At 55.5% G+C, this 11,150-nt stretch overlaps 1 protein-coding gene across 1 annotated transcript in view; it reads right to left on the bottom strand.

Moving 5' to 3' along the window:
- Nucleotides 1-7,451, bottom strand: part of ITPK1 (inositol-tetrakisphosphate 1-kinase) — a 172,021-nt gene extending 164,570 nt beyond the window's left edge. The window contains 1 exon segment of the mRNA XM_077780893.1: nucleotides 7,224-7,451. Coding sequence (XP_077637019.1) covers nucleotides 7,224-7,318 — 95 coding nt within the window. The 5' untranslated portion in view covers nucleotides 7,319-7,451.
- Nucleotides 7,452-11,150: the final 3,699 nt, after the last annotated feature.

The raw sequence follows: 11,150 nt of genomic DNA, 5'->3' as shown, positions 1-11,150 counted from the left end.
GGGGGGGGGTGGGGCTGAATATTCCAAGAGAAAGGGGAATAAAAGGCACCTCTCAGAAGCTGTCTTTGGGAGGGAGCGCAGCCGGAGGGCGTGTCTGACTGTGAGCAGGGCTCAGCCCGCAGGGCTGACCTGGAGCACGGAGAGCAGCAGTCGACCGGGACTTCCTCCTGGGAGTGATTCTCAAATCCCCACAGGCAGTGACAGATCCGCCCCCCTGAGCCCTAAAAGCAGGGGTGGGGGGAGGGGACACTCCCTAGAGCTGTCACGGTCCCCAGCCTGGCACCATGACGGGCCTCCACAAAGCAGCCCGGGAGGCCCAGCCGAGGCGCGGGCCGCAGGGCGGCAGGGCGGCTGCTTTCCGAGGGAGGCCCGCAGCAGGCAAGCACCAGGCGGAATTCAAACAGCCCGATGGGAAAGGCCCGGCCGCCCACTAGGCACCCTGGTTCGCAGCTCCGGAGGAAGTACCATTTAAGAGTCGCCAGCGGGCCGTGCGGAGGGCACAGTGGTCTTGGAGCGGGGAAGCCCCTCCCCCAACACACACATCTCACTATGTGAACTTGAACAAGCCACCCCACCAAGCCAGGCCCGGGTCTCCCCCTCAGGAATCCAACCAACACTCTCCCCAGGCAAGGCCACACAGGCCCAGGCCAGCTTCCCCAGGGCCTGTGGAGGGAGAAAGGCTGAGGTCGGCCCGATTCGTGCAGGAAGGGGGAAGCAGTGGGTGCACAGCTCCCGAATGATGACTGGCTTTCGATAATGCATCTTACTTTTTTAAAAAACAAGGTACCATGGGGTGCCTATCTGGCTTAGTCGGTTAAGCGTCCGACTTTCGCTTAGGTCATGATCTCACGGTTCGTGGGTTCGAGCCCCGCGTCGGGCTCTGTGCTGACTGCCAGCTCAGAGCCTGGAGCCTGTTTCAGTCTGTGACTCCCTCTCTCTCTGACCCTCCCCTGCTCACGCTGTCTCTCTCTCTCTCTCTCTCTCCTAGAAATAAATAAAACATTAAAAAAAAAAAAACGAGGTACCAGAACATTCCCTCAAAAAGCTAGCTCACCAGCTGAATTCACAGTACGAGTGGGAACAGAAACCCTATTTACTTCCAACTGTTCAGGAACTGCACTCGTGAGGCACTTCACTAAGTGTTTACTGAACGCCCAGAGCCTGTGAAACCACGAGGGAGACATCACCAGCGGAGGCAGGGGTGGCCTGGGGGTTAGGAACAGAGGTCCCAGCCCGCTGTGCCTGCTCTGGCGCCCCCTCCCACACCCCCAGCGTGAATCAATCTCAGGGTCAAAAGAGAGATGCAAACCAAAAGCACCATCTCACCTTTGTGCATGGCCAAGATCAAAAACGTTTGCCACAGGCCGCTCTGGGGAGGGGGTGGTTAAGGGGCTCTCCCATTTGCTGTCCTCCTGGGCAGTGCTCTCTCTCTCTGTGAGCGACTTTACAACTCCCCTGAAAAAGTGAGCCACCTGTGCCCTCTGACCCGGCACTCACTCATCCAGCAGGGAGCGCCCAGACGATGGGGCAGGACACTCGCTGCCCCATGGTCTACACTGGCAGAGGCCAACCACAGGGGGAGAGATCTAGTCCATCGTGTTAAGAGCTGGACTGCTCGGCCAGTAAAGAAAGGGGGGAAATGATATGGATCTACCTCCTAAGGGAGCAGAGATGTGCTAGTTCTCTAAGCCATGCTGTTCCGTGAAACAAGTCACCGGCAGGATGGTTCGTATCCAGAGACCAGAATACGCATGTGCCCGTCTGCACAGAACACCTAGAGAGAGAGAGGCTGCCCACAGCACCTGCCCATGAGTGACAGGAGCCCGGGAACAAGGAGGTCACTGACTTTGTGTTGTACTGAGTACTCTTGATATTTCTTTAACGTACGCATGAATTAAGTGTTCCCAAAGATAAAGAAAATGAGAAAAGTTACTAATAATAGCAATAATTGCTCATGAGGACTCAGTATCTTCTGGAAGCCCAGCACAAACTCTTCTTGAATCTCCAAACTTTATTTTTCTTAATGTCTGTTTATTTTTGAGAGACAGACAGACAGACAATGAGTGGAGGAGGAGCAGAGAGAGAGGGAGACACAGAATCTGAAGTAGGCTCCAGGCTCTGAGCTGTCAGCACAGAGCCCAAGGCAGGGCTGGAACCCCCCCACTTCCGTGAGATCACGAGCTGAGCCTAAGTCGGACGCCTAACCAACCAGTCGCCCTGAATCTCCAAACTTTAATAAAAAGTGGAAGTACCATCTTGCATTAATGTATGATTTTCTCAGGTTCCTCGGTCCGTAAATGAGGGGAGGACGGCACCCCTGCCTCCTGGTCGGGGGGCCCGTGTTAAAGGAGAACACCCCGCCAGACGGCCACCGCCTTGGCTGCTTCTGACGGCCCCACAAAGCCCACGCCCAGAAGGGTGATCAGGCAGCACCCATCGTGGGCTTCAGGGCCCCTCACAAACAGCCCAGGCAGAGAATGCTAGACCTACCAGTGCCATGGATCCTGGAACAGAGAGGCATCCGTGGGCGGAAGCCCACTGCCCCGCACCCCAAGGGCAGCCATGAAAACAAGCAGCAGGCACCATTTACAGAGTTTGCAGCCACCTCACATGCCCAGAGTCCTGCCCCCTTTCATGCACACAACACCCTGCATTGGGTAGTGCTAACACCCTCACTTTGCAGGTGGGGAAACTGAGGCACGGAGGGCCCAGGGTCACACAGAAGGTCTGTCGTGGAGCCAGGCTGGGGCCCAGCACCATGCAGATGGGCATCTTCTGCCACCGTGAGTCCTGTTCTCTCCCTTGGAGGCACGTAGAAAGCACTTCTTTGCAAGACTGAGTTATGGACAGTCTCGGGGCACGGGTGTACAGGAAACCTGGTCAGTACCTCCTCCCAGCCCCACGCCCCCAAAATGGTGCAAATCCAGGCCCTGAGACAAAGAGAGCCATCCCTACCCGCAGACCAGCGTCCCTTAATCCCGGAAAAGGTCCTCCTCCTTCCCCCGGAGAATCTCCTGAAAGAATGCCAGCCCAGAATGCTAGGCCATCTCAGCAGAAAGGGACCTTCGAGATGCCCCCTTTTAAAGGAAGGAATGTAGGGCGAGGAGGGGAGGGGAAGGCCTGCCGCACCCTTACGGCCTCGCTGGCACGCTTCCCCAGGCCAGGCTGCCGTTACCACCACGCTCCCAGCTCCCCAAGGACAGGGGCTGCCCCGCTGCCCCCGAACCTGGCGCCTCTCAGGCCAAGGCCCCGCCACCGAGAAGGTGCTGGGTAAACCTGAGTGTCAGTGGCCTCCAGGCCCCATTCCCTGTGAGGGAACTGGACACAGGTTGCCCAGGGGACGGTCTGCGATGAGAATGTGGCCCGAGATTGCTGCGTAAACACGTTTCCTGCAGGCCCAGGGCGCCGCGCTGGCCTCCAAAGTTCTCAAGGAAGAGAACCTCACAGACATCCCTCTGCTTTGGGGGCTCCAGGAAGGCCGGGCCTACCGTGGGCAGAGAAGAGACAACATGGAAGCCATGTCCCCCCGGGTGAAGGGGCCCCCGCGACCCGGGCCCCTGGGAGCATGAAGTGAGATGAGGTGCCAGGAAGGACCGCATCAAAAAGGCAGCTGCCAGAACAGCAGACAGACAGACAGCGGGCCACCCACATCTTACACCAAAACGCTTCCTGACGTCCCGTGACTTCACTACCGCCCCCAGCACAGGTTCGGGCACAGGACAGAAAAGGGTCGGAGGGTGAGGAAACGGAGGAGAGACACAGAAAACAAAGGGAAGGGAGAGGTGGGGGCCAGCCGGCATTTCCAAAGGAGACACCGTGGAGAAGCTCAAAAATCAAAAATCAACCCCCCCCCCCACATGTCCAACTACCAGCTCTATTTCTCGGCTGCCCCTTGGGAGTCCCTTCGGGACATCTTGCAAAGGGTACAAGGAAAACGTTTAAAAAAAAATGCTTTTTTTAAGGGGCGCCTGGGTGGCTCAGTCGGTTAAGCGTCCGACTTCAGCTCAGGTCACGATCTCACGGTTCACGGGTTCAAGTCCCATGTCAGGGTCTGTGCCCACAGCTCAGAGCCTGGGGCCTGCTTCAGATTCTGTGTCTCCCTCTCTCTCTGCCCCTCCCCCACTCTCTCTCTCTCCAAAATGAATAAACAGTAAAAAAGAAGAAGAAGAAGAAGAAGAAGAAGAAGAAGAAGAAGAAGAAGAAGAAGAAAGAAAAGGGAACAAGGAGAGGGCGTGAGGGAACCATGAGACTGCTCGGGTATGAGCAGGTGGGCAAGGAGGGTGGCGGAGGGAAAGAGAACACAAACCAGAGTCTCATCCATGTCCCCGTCCCTGAAGGGAGAAGAGACCGAGGACAGTGACAGGAACAAAGGGTACCACTAAAAACAAGCTGAGCCAAAGGCCCATCTGTTGACCAGTCAGAGGGCTGTCCTCCCCAGGTGCCCCAAGGGTGTGAAGGCTGGGCCCTTAGGCCCACCTGCCAGATGCAGACCCAGGTGCCAGCCCCCTCCTGCTGCCATCCACATGCAATGCCCCCCTGGCAGAACAAGGCAAGGAAGTGTCTCCGGGAAAAGAAGCAGCAGCTGGACGCTTGTGAAGGAAGAGGGGGTCCGCCTCACTGCTGGAGGGGCCCCAGGAGAAAGGGCTTTCTGTGGGGGTCTCCAGGTCACCAACTTGGGTTCATTCTAGAAGTTAAACAAAAAAGAGCAAAAGTATGAAATGCACCCGTTCTTGTGCCTGCCTCCCCATCTGTAAAACAAAGGGGCTGGAGCAGATGATCCCCAACATCCCCTCCTGCTCTAAGATTTTTACAAGGTCTGACATCCAGCCAAACAGCGCGTCTGGTCCATTCAGGCCATGCTCTCCAGCGCTGACACTGCCCTAAACATTCGGAGCCGAGTTTCAGATCGTTTTCAAACATTTCTGGACTTTCTCAGCAGAGAAAGTCACAGGCAACGCATCATCCGTCAAAACGGGAGCGTTGCACCTCCAGACCGTGAATGTCGAAAGCGTGACAGCGTCCATCCACATTCACCTCTTGGGTCACTGAAATGCAACCAGCTTTCCCTACCAAGAGCACAGCAACTGCCAAGGGCTCTGGCCGCCCTGTCAAGAACGGGAGCTTTCTATACCAAGTAGAGAAACGTGACCGCCAGGGGGTGCTGCCCTGAAAGTAACAACGAAGAGGAAAAAAAAAAAGAAAAACTCTTTCTTGGTGTTTTCTTTTCCTTCTTAAGCTTAAAAGACACGATATCTAGAGCTTCCCTAATGAAAACAAGTGGGCTTCCTGAGGTTCTAGAATGACCCAGTTGCTTTCTGTCTTCTCTGTGAAGCCAATATTCTGGCTAGAAGTAGGCATCCAGACCTTGGGCAACAACCTTTCCAGAGAAATTAACCCTCCAAGTTGGACTTCCCCCCCGGAATGGTTGACATCTCAGGGCTTGCCCTGAACACCCCTCCAGCCCTGTTTGAAGGCAGGGGGTGTCCGTGAGAAGGGAAGGCAATCTGCACGTCCGTAGCAGGACCCAGCCCCGAGTCTGGGCTGGAACTGTTTTTGCGAAAGCCTCCTAATTAACGAGCAAAACATACCAGCCAGATGACAAGCCTCATGCTTTAGCTGCAGACACAAGATGACACAAATACAGACGGATCTTGGGGAGGGGAAAGCGTGCAAGGTATTAACTGGGATTTCCCAAGTCTCAGATGACTCCAGAGCCTAACAGCAGAGAGGGGCATCCAAAACACGTCAAAGGGGTTCACATTTCTCCCATGGCTGGGGCACTTTTTCCCCGTGTGTGTGTGTATCCGCAGCGCAAAGTTCAAGTGTCCTTTTTCAATGTTCCAAAAGTCCTCAGACCCATTTTCAAAGTCCTGGCTGCAAGTTCCTCCTGATTTCCTGATTTCCTTGTGAATTCCCGGGCTGCTTGGCATGCCTACCGCCCATGAAAAGCATGCTTTCTCCTTAGGAGACCAGCCTGAGAAATGGCAGCCAACTCCATCCCCAGGCCAAAGGACGCAGAGCCAGGAGCTGGTTTACACAAGGTGCGCCCCTCTGGCTGCAGGAACAAGAAAATCTGCGGGGTTTGCCAGGGCAAAGGAGCAACAGCCCTTGGGACAGGCATCAGGGGCACAGAAGCGCCACAGGCCAGGGGCCAGCAAGGCGAAGGGCAGCTCCGGCTCACCGCTTGTTCCGAGCACCAGGAGATAAGGAAGCCCAATTGTTCGATTCTGCAACATGTTTGGGGACCCGACAGGGACAAAAATGTAAGCGGAACACATTTTCAAGAATCAAATCTACCAAGTGGAGACACTGAATAACAAAAGGATTCTCTTGGGCTTTCTGATAAGAACAGGATTTCACTAACGGCTTCCCAGAGGCGAAGCCACAGTTGTAGAGCAAGGTGAGGTACACCTGACCCACGAGTCATAAGAGACTAGGAATGTAATCTTATTAAAACACCATGAATCTCCACCACTGAGCAGGAGCTTGGGGGGGGGGGGGCCAGCTGGTCAGGCAGGAGGAAGGCCATTCGACACCACATGCATTCACCCCACCTCCTCTGCACCAGACACTCCCTAGCTGTGGGACCCCAGGTAAGGTACCCCACCTCTCCGCAGATCGCTCCCTCTTCTCAGACATATGGCCTAGAATGACCACCCCGGTCAATCCTCAAAGCTGGGGCGACGCTCTAATGAGACAGCAAATCACCACATCTATGCCAAGTATTGCTACTCGCTGCACAGAGGCTTAACCCAGTGACATGCAATGACAGCATCAAGGGCTGCACACGCGGGGCACTCAGTAGGTGGTCTGCAAACCTACCAACCGTGCTGCCCTTCTCCACGAAGGGAAGGGAAGGAAGGAGGAAAGAACACTCCAGTCCAAAAGTAACCTCCAGCCACAGGCAGACAGCGTGGATTCCCCGATTTCCCAGGTCCCTCTGCCACCTTCAGCAGCGTCCCCAACGCGCTCGGGGCAGCTGGGGGCTTCCCCACCGAGGGTCACGGTGCACCTGGAAGCCCCGGTCCGTGCCACACCGCCCATCCTGGCCGCCGCTCCCCCTCGAGCACAGCCGGCGGCCGCCACAACCACCTGGCCGCTGGGACTCAACGTCCCCGAGCGCCGCTCCTTCCCGAACGCTCCAGCCTCCCCAAAACCGCGGCTGAGGCTGAACCGGGCTCGGGCCGGGGGGTCCCCGGGCGACGGGGCCCCGTCCCTCTTACCTGCACAGCTCGGCGAAGGCCTGGAAATTCAGCTTCTTGATTTTCTTCTCGCTCAGCCAGTAGCCAACTCTCTTCCCTTTCAGAAAGGTCTGCATCTTCCTCCTCGGGCGGGGAGCTCGGGTCCGGAGGAAATCGCCCACAGGCCGAGTGTGGCGGCCCCGGCGCGCGCCGCGAGCGTGCGGGCACCTCCTCCGGCGGCGGGGACGCGGAACGGGACTCGGGGCGCGCAGTCNTTCAGCGCCCCACCACCACCCTGGGTAATTCACTGGAACTGTAGCGGGCGGGGGACGGACACGGACTTTCAATGAGATCATCTCTCTTCCCTTGAGGAGGCAGACCCAGGCCCAGGACAGGGCCCCCTGGTGTGGTGACCTGAGCACCCTGGGCCTTCTCACACTTAGGGTGTTGACTGCCTCTCTGGTCCCTTTCCATGGAGTGGGGACAGGGCGGAAACTAGAAACTTCTAAAATGGGGGTGGAACACTCCCAGGAGACCCTTTCCCTTTGGAGTGCAAGTCAGCAGCAGCCTCTCGTCCTTGATTGACTAAACCCCTCTCTGCCCTGCTCAAGCCCTGCGGGACAGTAGGAGAGCATCCAGCCTTCAAAGAGCGCCCGGTTTGGGAGGAGAAGACAGGCAGGAAAAATGAATGAGGGGGTGGGGCTCAAATTTTCAGGGGAGACGTTTAAGCTGGCCTTGGAAAATAAGGAAGATTTTGGTAGGCCCTAGAAGGGAGAATAGCTACAGTTGAGTCAGGGAGAAAGAACCAAGTTGTTAGGGGAGATAGATTCTCCTTAACCAAACTTGGGCTCATTCTTTAAGGCCCAGCCCTAGGGGCCTGCTTTCTTCCCCTGAGTACAACCTCCCCACCCTTCTTCTGGCTGGCCTTGCAAGGCACAACAGGAAGAGTCTGGTCCGCACTGGGACTTCAGGAGTGATCACACATGTCCACTACCTCCACCTCTCAGCTTGTACTCCACCACTCATCTCACTGCGTGCTTGCTGTGTGACCTTGCAGTCCACTCAGCCTCTCTGAGCTTCAGGTCCTCCATCTTACCTCAAGAGATAGGCGGTGCCTCATGAGAGCACTTCAAACTGCAGAAGAGCAGTGGCTACTAGGCCTGAAATGTATGATGTTTTGGGGCGTGGGGGGATGGAAAGAAGATGTCTCTCATGTAATGGGAAGAACAGTCTTTGGCTTCTGAAAGACCAGACTTGGGGGTCCTAGTTCAGCACCCCCCAGCTTGGGCAAGTCACTCTAGCCCTCAAAGCTTCAAGGATTGCAGCAAGGATTAGAACAAGGTCATGGACTGGTCCTCAGCAGGCCTTCAAAAATACTGCTTGTTACTGACTCATCCGAGAAGCCAAGGATTCTTCACTTGAGGCCCAGTTGAGAGCCCAGCCCACCCCAGGGCTTCAGGAACCTCTGTAGCTGCTAGAAATTAAGTACATAATGGTCATAGCTTTCTACAAACTCTGTGACTCTGATTTGCCCCAGAAGTTAAGCATCACTAATTACCCCAGTGGCCCCCCCGGGTGGCTCAGTTGGCTGAGCATCTGATTTCGGCTCAGGTCATAATCTCACAGTTAGTGGGTTCAAGCCCCACATCAGGCTCTGCTGACAGCTAGCTCAGAGCCTGGAGCCTGCTTTGTGTCTCCCTCTCTCTCTGCGTCTCCCTCTCTCTCTGCCCCTCCCTCACTCATGCCCTGTCTCTCTCTGTCTCTCTCTCTGTGTCTCAAAAATGAATAAATATGTTTAAAAAATAAAAAAAATAAAGAATCACTACTCCAATTTTAGCATACGTGCTGCCAAAGCAAGCACAAGAGTCACTAATTACTCCAACTTGCTTTCTTTTTAAGTTAATTTATTGACTTTGAGAGGGAGAGGGCATGCTGAGCAGGGGAGGGGCAGAGAGAGAGGGAGAGAGAGACTCCCAGATAGGCTCCGCACTGTCCGCGCAGAGCCCAACTCCGGACTCAAACTCCCAAATCATGAGATCAAGAGTTGAAATCAAGAATCCGAAGCTTAACGGACTGAGCCACCCAGGTGCCCCTCCAACTTGCTTTCTTTTTTTTTTTTTAATGTTTTTATTTATTTCTGAGAGACAGTGTGAGCAGGGGAAGGTCAGAGAGAGAGGGAGACACAGAATCTGAAGCAGGCTCCAGGCTCTGAGCTAGCTGTCACAGAACCCGACATGGGGCTGGAACCCACAAACCGTAAGATCATGACCTGAGCCGAAGTCAGACGCTTAACCGACTGAGCCACCCCGGCGCCCCTCCAGCTTGCTTTCTTATGAAGAAATGGGCCCAGAGAGGGAAGGGGGGGTTGCCCAAGGTCACCGAGCAAGTAAGTGGGGAAGCAGGGACCAGCAACCCCAGGCCACCATCCTTCTGGAGGTAGGAGAGATGTGATGGGGGGAGGGACAGGTTCTGAGAACCAGACCCTGCCCACCATATAGCCGCATCCTCAATACGCACTGGCGGGGCCAGGGACGCAACTCCATTTCTCTGGAACCCTGGGCAGGTGCTGGCCTCAAGCCTCTTCGCCACAGAGAATGGGAACTTCTGTGGTTTTTATCTCTGTTTTAAGATCTGGGTCACCCCACGGGGGCTCTAGGGGTGAAACCACCCCCCAGAGCTGTCCCGCTTGGACTAAAGGACTGAACCATTTTGCCTGCCCCACTCCAGCCAATCCATCGGTCTTTGGATGCGAGCGGACCCTGGGGAGCGGCATCACTCTGGGCCAAGTATTTCTCGGTTCACTACTTCCTCTACTTCCCCTGTAGTCGCAGCTAGTCTGTTCTCCATTCTTCAGCCAGAACGGTAGTCAGAATGCAAATCCGCTGTACTTGGAATAAAAGCCAAAACTCGTTGAGTGTGAGGAGGCCCCAACACCCTGGCCCCTGTGACCCCTGCTGTCCCCAGGGCCCTTGGCCATTCACTTCATTGTCCTGGCACGTTCTTCCCTCTTTTTGCTTAATCCACCAGCTCCCAGCCCAGGGGTCCCTTCCTGGCATCTCAGTCTAGTTCAATGACCCAGATGGTAATCACACTTAGACTTTTACTGGGGCTGAGTACTTTCCTAATGTTTGTCCCACCCCTAACTGTGAGCCTCCCGAGGGCAGGAACTGCGTTTTCCTCCTCTCACCGGCAGTATCCGTATCCGTATCCGTCTGATAGCACAATAGTAGAGGATACAGGCTGAGAGGCTGGGTTCGTCTGGATTCGCAGGAAGCCAAACTGCTCCATAAAAGTGACTGAATGAATGTCAGGTTAGTCCCCCCCGGGCGGTCCCTGACCTCACTTGAGGTAAGAGAGGCAAAACAAGGAAAACTCCAGAACAGGAACCTGGACACGTCTACATTCCCTCTGGGAGGCAGATGGACCATTAAGGGATTAAACGGGCTACTGTGTGTCCATGGCCTGGGGCCATCCTGGGAGCGGATTATTCCAGGGCTGGAAGTGGAGGCCGGTAGAGGGAGGGCCTTGGGGAGGAAGGGCTCTGCCAAAGGGCAGAAGTTGGCCACCTGGGAAGCCCTCATAACCCCAGTCCTTCTCCTGGGGGAGACTCGGGCTTTGGGAAGTAAGACAATGAAGTGATTGAGAATTCCGACCTAGGATACAGCTCACGGACACTCAGCAATCTACTCAACCTCTCTGAGACCCTTACGATGGTATCTATTAAAAGGAGACTGGTTAAGAAAGTCATGGTAGGGCGCCTGGGTGGCTTAGTCTGTTGAGCGTCAGGCTTCAGCTCAAGGTCATGATCTCACGGTTACTGAGTTCAAGCCCACATTGGGCTCTCTACTGTCAGTGCAGAGCCAGCCTCACTTAGGATCCTTGGTGTCCCTTTCTTCACCCCTCCCCTGCTAGCACACGTTCATGCATCCCCACTCGCGCTCGCCAGCCTCACTTAGGATCCTTGGTGTC

Source organism: Crocuta crocuta, unplaced genomic scaffold, assembly GCF_008692635.1.
Source record: "Crocuta crocuta isolate KB4526 unplaced genomic scaffold, BGI_CrCroc_1.0 scaffold299, whole genome shotgun sequence".
NCBI lineage: Eukaryota > Metazoa > Chordata > Mammalia > Carnivora > Hyaenidae > Crocuta > Crocuta crocuta.
This window is presented reverse-complemented; position numbering and strand designations above follow the sequence as displayed.